The sequence below is a fragment of the Portunus trituberculatus genome, chromosome 31, assembly GCF_017591435.1.
Source record: "Portunus trituberculatus isolate SZX2019 chromosome 31, ASM1759143v1, whole genome shotgun sequence".
Lineage (NCBI taxonomy): Eukaryota > Metazoa > Arthropoda > Malacostraca > Decapoda > Portunidae > Portunus > Portunus trituberculatus.
In genome coordinates, this window is record NC_059285.1 from 12,403,778 (window position 1) to 12,416,277 (window position 12,500).

At 47.1% G+C, this 12,500-nt stretch overlaps 3 protein-coding genes across 6 annotated transcripts in view; 1 reads left to right on the forward strand and 2 right to left on the reverse strand.

Annotated features, from left to right (window-relative positions):
• Positions 1 to 1,705, reverse strand: part of LOC123511255 (ras-related and estrogen-regulated growth inhibitor-like) — a 9,895-nt gene extending 8,190 nt beyond the window's left edge. Inside the window, exons 1-2 of one of the 3 annotated variants that reach the window (XM_045266978.1) lie at positions 1,368 to 1,705; positions 1,009 to 1,194 (exon numbers count right to left, since the gene is read on the reverse strand). In XM_045266978.1, coding sequence (XP_045122913.1) covers positions 1,009 to 1,017 — 9 coding nt within the window. In that variant the 5' untranslated portion in view covers positions 1,018 to 1,194; positions 1,368 to 1,705. Of the gene's footprint in view, positions 1 to 280; positions 813 to 1,008; positions 1,195 to 1,367 lie in introns of those variants that run through there. The other 2 variants (XM_045266977.1, XM_045266979.1) reach the window with 2 other exon arrangements.
• A 440-nt stretch (positions 1,706 to 2,145) lies between these two features.
• LOC123511254 lies at positions 2,146 to 3,632 on the forward strand. Its single transcript, XM_045266976.1, has one exon. The coding sequence runs from the start codon at positions 2,286 to 2,288 to the stop codon at positions 3,399 to 3,401; it is 1,116 nt and encodes a 371-aa protein (XP_045122911.1). The 5' UTR covers positions 2,146 to 2,285; the 3' UTR covers positions 3,402 to 3,632.
• A 3,601-nt stretch (positions 3,633 to 7,233) lies between these two features.
• The window catches only part of LOC123511256 (dehydrogenase/reductase SDR family member 7-like), a 6,179-nt gene continuing 912 nt past the window's right edge, over positions 7,234 to 12,500 (reverse strand). For both annotated transcript variants that reach the window (XM_045266982.1, XM_045266981.1), the window contains exons 2-9: positions 11,948 to 12,093; positions 11,282 to 11,349; positions 10,847 to 10,996; positions 10,250 to 10,356; positions 9,655 to 9,897; positions 8,951 to 9,070; positions 8,353 to 8,513; positions 7,234 to 7,820 (exon numbers count right to left, since the gene is read on the reverse strand). In XM_045266982.1, coding sequence (XP_045122917.1) covers positions 7,742 to 7,820; positions 8,353 to 8,513; positions 8,951 to 9,070; positions 9,655 to 9,897; positions 10,250 to 10,356; positions 10,847 to 10,996; positions 11,282 to 11,349; positions 11,948 to 12,057 — 1,038 coding nt within the window. In that variant the 5' untranslated portion in view covers positions 12,058 to 12,093 and the 3' untranslated portion in view covers positions 7,234 to 7,741. The remainder of the gene's footprint in view (positions 7,821 to 8,352; positions 8,514 to 8,950; positions 9,071 to 9,654; positions 9,898 to 10,249; positions 10,357 to 10,846; positions 10,997 to 11,281; positions 11,350 to 11,947; positions 12,094 to 12,500) is intronic.

Consider the following 12,500-nt stretch of genomic DNA (forward strand, 5'->3'; position numbering starts at 1 on the left):
AACAACACTCCTCGAGGCCACGGGCGTCCCTTGCCGTGCACCTCAAGCCCCCGCCTCACACTGCGTGTCCAGCAGCCAGGTGACCCACCCATGTCAGGACATTAGTGCACGGGCGGTGCCTGTGTGGGTGATCCAACGAATGATGTGAATTACGTGCATGAAGGAAAGGCAACACTCAGTGATTGAGGACTCCCAGGGACACTGAAGGAAGGAGTCAAACAAAGAACGTCACCCTGTCGACCACAACACAACACAAAACAACACCCAAGCAAATACACACGTGTGACGCGAGAGAGCAGTGTGGCGCAGGCAAGAAGGCTCAAGAGTCTGCAGCTTCCTTGGCCGCAGGTGCAGGAGAGGGAGAGTGTGTGCGCCAGGCGTCACTGAAGGAGCTGAGGAGCGTAGCGGAGGCAGGAAGGCTCTCGCTGCAGCGGGTCGAGCAGCACTGCCGCTGCTGGGGGCGGGGGCCGCCACCCAGACACTCAGACCGGATTTGGAGTCAGTCGTCGGTAGTGAACAAGACGCCTGTGGATATGCGGAGTGCCCGTCCCCCTTGAGACTGAGGCCTGGCATGTGGCGAGCGGCGCGGCAACACTGGGAAGAGGGAGGCCAGGAGGAAGCTGCCGGCTACTGGCGGGGCAAAGTACACCGCAGTGATGACACCAGACCGAAAGGAACCACGCTAATACCACAACATCGAGAATAAGACAGTGCTGTGTAGGCAAGACACTCTAGTCTAGACATTAGAGAACTCGATCTAAATGACCTTGGTACAGCTAAGGCGCACCTCTACTGCTGCTTCCTAGCCTGTCTGCCACGGCTTCCCCTCCCTTCCCCCCACACAACCTATAGCTTTCAAAGATTAACATGACATATTAACCTTAAAGAACGGAGCATACGAACTTGACTCAATCTTGTGAAGATACTATTAGGTAAGAATACACACACACACACACACACACACACACACACACACACACACACACACACACACACACACACACTTACTTTGCCCATAGATCTTAGGCATCAGAAGCCAAACAGTAATGAGAACATATCAAGGTAGAGGCAAGGCAGCAAACAGTTCACCTTGAGTCCTCTCCTGCTTCACCACGGCCCTGCAGACATGAAGGGGCGTCAGCTGGACAGTCAGGGGCTCGGCGGCCACCCATGCTTTACCGATGGTCGGAGGTGCTGAAGTAGAGATGAGAGGTGAATTAATAAAGAAGACAGGTAAACAGTAGTCATATACAGCTGTTTTTATCTTCAAACACTAAGTAGGTAAAGATATAAAAGCAAGCAAACAGTGCAAACAACACATAAAAAGAGTGTAAACAATGCAAACAACGCCCACTCCTCCGACTCACTGGTGTCCGTAGTTTGTTGCAGTTCTTGTTAAAAGTACGAGTTTTCTTTGCATCTAACGCCTCAAATTTCTGGAACTAGGTAGTACGAAAGAGAATGTAAAAAATAGAGAGAAGGATTCTTATTTTGACTAAGAATAATTTCGCAATAGTTGTCTTTTGTCTTAAAACTTAAAGTAGTGTGTGAAAGGCGAATACAAGAACGCAAGCCACTGAGAACACAACACTTAAACAGCCGTCGAGATGCAAGACGAGCAACACAACACGAGATCTTTTTACTTTTCCGCGGCGGCACAAAAACATGACCTCGTCGCCTGGACACAGGCTTGTGAAGGCACGACCAGGGGACATATCCCTCACACACACACACACATACACACACACACAAAAAAAAAACACACACACACACACACACACACACACACAAAGAAGAGTAAGGCTTCCTGAGGGTGAAGGCCTTGTGGTGCGGGTTGGCCAGTACCTACTGCATAACTCTTCGACTTCCAGACTCCGATCAAGAGTCGCCAATGAATTCCTCGCTAAGAACACTACGAACAGAGAGAGAGAGAGAGAGAGAGAGAGAGAGAGAGAGAGAGAGAGAGAGAGAGAATGAAAATGTTGAGGTGGGGTCGGGGAGGCTATCTTGCGTTGTTACTGAGACTGGCGCAGAAAGGACGTGAAGAGGAAGGAGTGGCGAGGCTTGGGTGAGGGAAGAAGAGACTGAACGAAGGGTCAGGGTCAGGATGAGGGGTTAGCAAGTCAGAGCTGAGGGTGAGGGGAGCTCCAGGCGGTGTGCACCTGAAGGGCTTGAGGCCGCGGCTCCCCTGTGCACAGTGAGGTCCACACCACACACAGTGTCACACCAACACGATCACACTCCCGTCACAACACCACCTTCACCAGCAGCAGCAGCGGGAGGGTATGGAAGGTCGCGGGTTGGTGCTGGGCTGGGGCCCTCGGAGCAACAAGGACTCGCCCTTCCTGGAGCGGCTGTGGCCCGCCATGCTGGCCGGGGCGGCGTGTGGACGCGGGCTGCTAGTGGATAGCACAGTGTTGGACACGATGCTGGACGGCTGCGCCAGGGACTGTTTGAGCTCTCGCCGCCGGCGTGAAGAGCTGGCCTCTGCCCTCACCGTCATGGTGGAGACTGACGAGGACCCATCTGCGGCGGCCACGGCCCTGTTGGAAGCCGCGTTGGAGTACCACGCGGCGCGCCTCGCCGACAACGGAGGTGTGTGTCGCCTGGGCAAGTTTCACAACATTCTGTACGTGGCGGCGGCCGTGGCGGTGGAGCAGGTCGTGGCGGACAGTGCTGTGGTGGCACGCCTGCTGGCGGCATTGCATGCGTGTGAGGGCGGCCTAGACCGCCTGGTGGCGCCCGCTGTGTTGGGGCCGCGCGTGTCGCGTCTCCTAAGCTCGTGGCGCTCTGACGACGACACGCCAGAAGAGGCGCGTCTTCGCCTTGTTTTCTTTCTGGATCACGCCTGCCAGGCACGGCTCACCTTGCCACAGCCCGGCGCCCCTGCACTGCCTGTACTGACGGCCCCCTTACCCACGCTGCAGGGCGCGCCGCCCCTGTACGCTGCTGTGCAGGCTGGGGATGAAGAGGCAGTGCTACTGCTGCTGCAACATGGGGCGCCACCAGCAACGGGCGGGGCGCTTTGCCCGCTGCTGCTGGCACTACGACGTCTGTCCGCCCTAGCGCGGGCGTGCATGGGTCAGCGGGACCCCTGTTCCTGTCCTCATGACCTCTGTCCTTGTTTCTTCAGCTTCCCTCTTATCTTTCCGCCCCAGGAGGTGGGCGTGCTACGCCTGTTGCTGCGGGCGGTGGGTGGGAGGTGCATACCAGTGGATCCCACAGTAATACATCCACGGGTGGTGAGCGATGGTCTGCTGGGAACCACGCCCCGCCTCGCCCACTGGGCACGATACAGACTCCGGGCAACCCTCGCCGCTAACTGGGCACTGCCTCATGGCACCGCCAAGCTGCCCGTGCCCGCCGCAGTGCTGCCCTACCTCAACCTTCTCCTCGACTGAGCCATCACGATTCACGACCCTCACCACGCCGCTGTCCTGATGGTGGTGATGGGGCTGGCGCCTCATCCTGCCACTGCTCTTCCCCCGCCCCCCTGAGTCTCAAGTCAGTCTAGCTGGTTAGGCTGTCATGCCACCACATGCACCCGAGTACGCCGCTCCTCGTCGCCGATAATTTGTGATGCAATCTTTCCACACTATATTTGTCAATGCAATAAAATGTGTTACAATTATTACAATTATTATTACTATTATCATTACTGCCATGATCGCTGTGTCAAGCCAGGCTCTGTCCTGCCTCTGAGTCACGCCTGGTCCGGCCCGAGCCTTCCGCTGGGGCTTCAGCACCAGGCAGTGTCTCTCGCTGGTCGATACAAATCACCCCACTCATCAAACTAAAGCAAAGCAACTCTCGGATACCACCTAGCGCATCTTTCCTTTGATACAAACATACAGACGGTCTCGAAGGCGCCGCACTGGCAGGACCTGAGAGGAATGACCTGACGGCTCGCTGCTTCAATCTATTTGTATTCACGCTAGGGAACTCTAACACTCCTGCTGAAAAGAGGCATACACATAATACTCCACCTACACGCCGCTGTCTTGACACTGAAGCTGAAACCATAACAATGTACTCAGTATAGATAGTAGCTCAAGGCGGAGTGTTAGCAGCTGAACAATGACAGATAAGGCACAAAACGTACGTGAGAGAGAGAGTAATTCACCACGAACGTCTGCTGATCACCCATCCAGCCTTCCCATTACGGAGCGAGCTCAGAGCTCATAGACCGTTCTTCGGGTAAGACTGATACCACAACACATACCGGATAAGCGAGGCCATAACCCTCGAGTTACACCCCGTACCTACTTACTGCTAGGTGAACAGGGGCTACACATTAAGCGGCTTGCCCTCTTGCCTCGCCGCGGCCGGGACTCGAACCTGGGCCTTTTCGGTTGTCAGCCGAGTGTGCCAACCATTACACTACGCGACGTGTGTACTTATTTAGTTGTATTGTATTTACCTATACCTTATAGTTGTAGTTTTACAGGGCATGGGCTTTAGGCTGTGTGTGTGTGTGTGTGTGTGTGTGTGTGTGTGTGTGTGTGTGTGTGTGTGTGTGTGTGTGTGTGTGTGTGCGTGCGTGCGTGCGTGCGTGCGTGCGTGCGTGCGTGCGTGCGTGCGTGCGTGCGTGCGTGCGAGAGAGAGAGAGAGAGAGAGAGAGAGAGAGAGAGAGAGAGAGAGATTCACAACTGAAGTCCACAAATGTCATTGTAATGGGAATTAAATCACTTTAAGCAATATAAACAATTTCTGTAATATCAAGTTAATTAGAAACTAGAATAATGAAATCTAAAAAAAGTAAAAATTCAAATTTTAGAGACCATAAATCAAAAGTGCACCTTTGTATCTTAGCAGAAAAAAACACCAACAAAATAAAGAAAGCAATATGGCTTAATCATGTTTAAAAAGGAAAAAAAAGGGAGAAGAAAGAAAAATTATGAGAAGGAAAAACAAATAAATGTCAAGAAAACAGATTCATCTTAATTGTGAGCATTTTGTAGGTATTTAAGTGTGTTGCATCCACCAGTACAGTACACTGCCTCACCTTCACCTCCTCACTGTCCACTGGACACTGTGCTGCTTTGTGCCTTGCCTTCAACTGTTGCATCAGGAAGCTTTCAACACACATTTTGTATTTTTCTCTTTTTTTACTCCATTGTTTATGGACTGGCACCTTTTACAAGCAACTATTAATGTTGAAGCATGAAAACAGAAATACACTGTAAAGTATTAAGTAATGGACAAGTGTTAAGCTCCCTGCACATTGAAGGATTGGGCTACAATGTGAGACAGCTACACTAACACTTTGGAGAAGAAACATTGTGAAGGTAGGTATAAATCTCTGGTCTCCTTTACCTAAGCAATACCAACAATATGAAAATAAATGGGAAGCTGCAAGAAGTCATCAGACCTACACATGGCAGTCGTCCACAGATCAGACAGCTGGACTTTAGAATCACCAGGTCTTGAGATAATGCCTTCAGACTTCCATTAACCTCTTCAATACTGGCATGCATCTTTTGGGTATAATTAGATGATTTTGTTGACATTAGGAAGGAGGTTAGAAGATTAATGGCCAGAGTCTTCACTATTTTAATTTTAACTTTCTGAATCTGTATAAAAATCCCCAACTAGTAAGCACAGTGAATGTGAAAACACATTCCAGCACTGAAGAGATTACGAACATTAGTAGAGAGTAGCTAATACATTCCCTTGTGCTGCTAGGCACTTTTGGTGGACCAAAAATGCAAGATCCTGTATATTCAAACCGTGTTAAATGTTAATTACAGACCAATATACTCCAATGCATATGTCGCCTTTAATTAGAACATAAAGGCAGGATTGTCAAAATAAAACGTGCTGGAGATGTCATCCTCAGCTTCATTCAGTCTCACACTACAGGACGGACCACACACTGCACATCAGAGCAACACAGATACATACTTTTTTAATTTTTTATTTATACCATGTGGGCTTTTCACAGGGATTTATGGGCTAAGGGGGATACTTTTTTGGGGTACCTCCTATCTCAAAGCCCTCCCGCTAGGAAACCATTGCCTTGAGTGAGGAAGCCAAGCCTACACTCGGACCATGGATAGGATTTGAACCCGTGTGCTTGGATTGTGTTTCTCCTTAGGAAGCAATATTTTATCTTTAAGGCGAATTTCAAGACAAGCCATATAGTTTGAGCAAAGGGACCAATACACTTTGTAGTATTTCTATGTAAAAAAAAATAATAATCTTAAAAATTGTGAGGCACATTTGTGTTGTGCTTTCAAATTACCAAATACATGATATAACCAACCCTAACAAGAAAGGAGAGTCAATCCAGTACAATACATACAAATACTAGCCAGATACAAGATGAAAATAAGAACAGGGAGAGAAAGCCTGGCATGATTCAGGTTCTGCAAGTCAACAGGACACACCAACAATGTGGGAATAGCTTAGCAAAGTATGATGAAGTGGATGTTGTGTGGCATTACAGCTGCAGTGGTAGTCATGTCAATGCTCACAAAAACAATGACAAACCGATATGAAGATAGGATAGACTGGATGTGAGAGGCTTGGCTTTCAGTAAGTCCCACACCTTAATGCTCAAGTCAAGAGGATCACTGAGGCCTAAAGGAACACTGGTTGGTTCCGACTGCTTTCACCATTTCACTATGGCAGGACAGTGAAGGCCAACCAGCACCTGTCAGGTTCCTGGTGGTCCCTGACTGACATAGGGTAGTGTTGACTGTCCAGCCACCACACAAGGCCAAGTCAGACTCAAGGAATGTACAAAATATAAATAAACACACATAGGAAAAAAAATAAGGACGAACTGATTGTGGGGAAAAATGACGAGGAAAAAGGAGAAATTCAACAACCAGTGAGAATATAAAAATATTTGACAATACCAGAGGCCAATAGACTTTAGGACATCAAGATTGCTCATTCCACGACTAGTGCATGTATGAGTAAGCAGGAGCAAAAAATCCTAATAGGTAGTTTAGTCATGATCACAAGTTTCTACAGTACTGAGTGTCCTCCCTCCATCACAAGCATTCCACTGAACAGCTAGCAATCATGTCATCTTTCAGGAGACAACTGCATTCAGACTGACGAACAACACTAAAGTTCTAAACACAGTATAAGTGAATGCACTGACCTTCTCAACTTCTGCACTGTAATAACTACTTCCACAACATTCAAAAGACATTGGATAAAGTTATACAGGTTATCAAGAGCTTTTTTTATGGTTATATGATAGATGAACAAGATTTCTGAGTGTCCTCCCTCCATCACAAGCATTCCACTGAACAGCTAGCAATCATGTCATCTTTCAGGAGACAACTGCCGCACCGGAGGACTTCAGACTGACGAACAACACTAAAGTTCTAAACACAGTATAAGTGAATGCACTGACCTTCTCAACTTCTGCACTGTAATAACTACTTCCACAACATTCAAAAGACATTGGATAAAGTTATACAGGTTATCAAGAGCTTTTTTTATGGTTATATGATAGATGAACAAGATTTCTATACTATTAATAAGAGAAACACTCTTAACAACCAGACATAATATCTATGTGACCTTTGGCAATAGTCGTGGTGAGAAAGCAAAGTGTTTCTGAATATGCATGGAGCTACGACTACACCAGGAGATGCAAACTCCACCAGTGACACAGTTCAAAGGCAGAGTCTTGTATCAGCCACTCCCACAAAACTGTCCCTCCAGATGCTGCTCCTTGTATGATGCAGCTGGGAGGGGCTGGGTGGCCTGCTGCTTCCCATTACTTGGCAGGCTGGTTTAAATCTGCTCGGCCATCTCGGAGCTTCAGGATAAAGCTGAGAGGCAAGAGTTGCATCACACTGTCAAGGAGAGAGTCTGTGCTGTTACTGTGCACAATGCTATGCTGTCTGTGCTGTTACTGTGCACAATGCTATGCTGTCTGTGCTGTTACTGTGCACAATGCTATGCTGTCTGTGCTGTTACTGTGCACAATGATATGCTGTCTGTGCTGCTACTATGCAGAATGCTATGCTGTCAGTGCTGCTACTACTGTTATTGCTAACTGATCACAGATGACCACAGAGACAACCAGAACTGTCCAGACAAACACATCTGCACAACGACCAGCTACAAAGGAACAAGGTTCTCTTCTCCTCCTGTGGCTGCTTCCCTAGAGTGAGGGATTGGCCTCATGTACACAACTCTTCCATTTGTTTTCATCTCTTGCATATTTCTGTGATTCTCATCCTGTGTAATTCTACCACAATTCCATTCCTCCATCTCATTCTGTCTTCTCTTCAACCTTCTCCCCTCAGCTTCATACAAACACACAGACACCTATCCAGACATCTAACACTCAGCCAGTCATCCCACCACACCACACCCACATACCTCTTGGTCAAGCCTGGCATGTACTGGGAGCAATACATGATGATGAGCACCGGCTGTACTGCTATCCACGTCTCTGGCAGGTGATTGGCTAATGCCACAGCAAACAGCTCAGCACAACGCTCCGCCGACATCATCTTTCCTGTGCGTTTCTCACTCAGTTTCTGCAGAGGACGTGGGAAGAGTGTGTGAGGTGGGAAATGTGGCAATTTAAGGCAAAGTTTGTATTAATCCTTTCATTGTGATATGCAATGCTTCACAATACAAAAAGAACTACTACTGTATATCAAATTTTAACAAGTAGATATATACACACTACAAAGAAAATTCATTAGAAAGATGAGAGAGGGCAGTGAAAGAGAGAGACAAGTCAGACACACTGAAGGGACTTGTGAATGAGAGGAATGTAAGGAATGTCACAACATGAATGAGAGGAATGTAAGGAATGTAAGGTGTGACAAGTGAGACAGTGGATAAATTCTCTCATACATAAACTGTACATTACTTTCCCTACATCTATGACTGTGTCTCTCCTTCACTTCCCTTACCTCCCCTTCTCATCCCCTACCCTCCCCACCCCACAAGGCCTGCCGCCTCTCACCTTTTCTAGTTGGTCAGTGAAACAAGCCTCGTCCAAACCAGATACCACAGGCCCCGGGCACACCATGCTGATGGCCAGCCCACGTCCTATCTTCTCAGTGCGTAGACACTCAAAGTAGCCCTGGAACACATATCGGGAAGAAGGCAAAACATAAATGGTGATCACTGCAATTCATGAAAGATATGAAACCTCAATACTAATGAGAAACACTGAGAAGAGAAACAAATAAAAAGTTTAATGTAAGAAAAGTCAATATGGATGGTTGCATGGCCTAAAATGTTTGTCATGATCAAAGACAGAGGACAGAAATAGTAACATCAGCCACCAATAAACAGACGATAACACTGGCATGGCAGAAGCACGGTGTGTCATGATGGCAGATTACACCATAATGGGAATAAAGAATAGTGATGCAAGAGACAAAATTACAGGAATTTCAATATACATGTAAATACATTGTTTGTTATACATACATACATACATACATATATGAAGGCTATTTCCTATAAAAAGAAGGGAGTAAGCAAGATAGGGCACACAACTTTCACATTAATTCATCCACACATCACACAACACCACACCACTGTCTCAGTCCCTTGCCACCCACCCTTCACCACACAAGCCAATAGTACAGTCAACAAGTGCCCAGCCTGTGCCCCAACACTCCCTTGCCCAGTTGAGCGGCAGCAGCAGCCAGTACTCACATGCAGGGCGTGCTTGGCGGCAGTGTAGGAGCCAGACATTGGCACACCAAACTTGCCGGCAACGCTGGAGGTGATGGCAAAGTGGCCGCACCGGCCCTGCTCCAGGAAGTACCTGCACACCAGGCGACTCAGAGCAATGGTAGAGAAGACATCCACTTCAAAGAGTTCCTTGTCTACATCCAGGTGGATCTCCTCCCAGCGGCCACGCTGTGACCTTCCCGCATTATTTACCAGTACGTCCAGCTGACAGCCAGGGGGCAGAAGTCCAACATCAAAAGCCTGCTTGGCCCATCCCTAAACATCTGCTGAATTCTTCATACTATATTTCCATGATTCATTAAAAATAAGGTACTAAAATAATAATGAAAATCATTGAAATTACAAGTTAAAACTCTTATATATAATCATTGCTTTTCATGTAACAGACATAGACCTTCACTGGGCAAGAGCAACAAAAAAAGCATAGAAAAAAAAGGTCCACTGAAGTTTCAATCTCTATGGGAAAAAGTACATTTCAAAATGTCCCACTAGACAGCTGCCCATTGAAAGGCCAAGCCATGGCACTGGTGCGGCAAGATCAGTGCTCAGTGCTCACCTCACCAAAGTGGTGCAGCACAGTGTTGAAGGCGGCCTGGTGCTGGTCGTACTGTACCAAGTCCAGGGGCACCACCACCACCTGCTCCTCGGTCACACCACCCGTCCCTGCCACACACCAACACATCACCACAATGCCCATCATACATACATACCTACATACACACATGGTGTTTGTGGTGCAGTAGTGGGTGATCTACATGCTACCACTGCAGTCACCTGGAGGCAACACTGGCAGACATCACCAGCCTCTACACACCACCACTCACATGCTTTCACTCTTCAGGAACATAATCACAATAGACACTAAAAAATCAAACAACAGATATGTAAAATAAATTAAGCATGATCAATTAATAAGAGCTCACTTCATCCTCTTGAATACCACAAACCCTTGCCACATGCCACAAACCACATACCACACACCACACTCACCATTCATAGCATCAAAAGATAAGCATAACAAATTAATTCAGAAAAAAAAAAACAGGATTTGCTTGACTCAATCATGCAAAAATAAAATTAAGTAAGAACAACTGGGAAAAACCTCTCCTCAACCACCATCACCACCACCACCACCACCACACCAAGGCCTCACCAAGACACTGCTGCCTCACACTGTTGAGTTTCTCCACAGATCGTGCTGAGAGAGCCAACCTGGCACCGGCCCTTGCCAGCCTCACTGCCAGGGCGGCACCAATGCCACTCGATGCCCCAGTGATCCACACCACCTTCCCTTTCAGGCTCTCTGTTGGAGGCAATGCAAGAAGTTAATGATCTGTGATGAGAACACAAGAAAATAAGGGAAACCGCAGTAAACCATCAGGCCCACATGTGGCAGTCCCACCAGGAAACATGTCTATCTATTTCCGTCTATCTATGATCCGTCTCTCTCACATTTACCTACAATGCATAATTTTCCCAAGACACCATCATCATTATCTCCCCCCCACCTACACACACACACATTAGTATTCACCTTACTACCCCCTTCCCGTTCCTCCCCCAGCCTTCATCCCTTTATCTCACTCACCCGGCTGCTTGCCAAACACCTCATGGAACTTGAGCACAGCATCACAGTCCAAGGGCACAATGGCAAACCTGGAACAAACATACAACACTTACACTGTCTTATCAAATGTTTCACCATCTTGCCATCACTACATTTAACATCCTCAAGTCAAAGTTGTTCAGGTTTGAGGGTTGTTCTTATGACTCTTTAAGAGTACATAACTTTCAAAAATCCCTCGGTAAACTTGATTCAGCTGGTCACTGTTAATGTAATATGCCTTTGCTAACAGGAGCAGCTTACTCTGAAATACTTATTTTCCACACCTGTACTACATTCAAAAAGCTCTTCTTGAAGTTACATATATCTTTAACCCATTCAGTACTGATATGAATTTATACCATGAGTTTCGGGTGTGATTAAACAATTTTATTTACATCAGGAAGGGTTTATGGGGGTATGAAGATTAATGGCAACAGTCTTCACTACTTCATTCCCCACATAAGTTTCTGAAGATGTCAAAAATTGCCAAATAGTAACCAGAATGAATATGAAAACAGATCACAGCACTGAAGAGGTTAAAGGTGTCTTTTATGGTTCCAGTGAGAGATTAACAAGATTTACAAACCATTAACAGGAGGAACACTCATGAGAACCTAGCTAATCATCCCAGACACTCATGAGACCCACCTTATGAATGCCAGGAAGAGAAGTATACACACACACACACCCAGGGTAACACAGCCTGCCAGAGTCATGGCCCCACCCAGCACACAGGCCACCAGGAACCAGTCAACCATCCTTGCTGCCTCACTGTCACCACATGGGAAGAACACCTGAAATACAGACCAAGTGAAAACTGTCAATTCCATCCACCAGCCATTCTGTTACACCACCACCACCACCACCAGCATACCATACTCTGAAACATTTCTGTGCCTCACCTCCACTATTTTCAAAGAGCTCTAGTTAAAGTTGCATGGATTTTCAAGTGTGTTTCTGTATTTCTAGTGCCACATCAACAAAGTTTCTGCATCACCAACAGGACAAATTCTCTTTAGAACTCAGTTAATTGTCTCTGTGGTCCTTAAAATTAGACGTGGCAAAAGAGGGAAATGTTTCTGAATATGGCTTAAAGACAGGAAGGTGTGAAGACCTATGTATGTAGGCTCCATCCATCTCTTACCTAGGTGAGGCCAAAGCCCCATCTAGAAACACATGAAACCTACAACCAGGACTACAT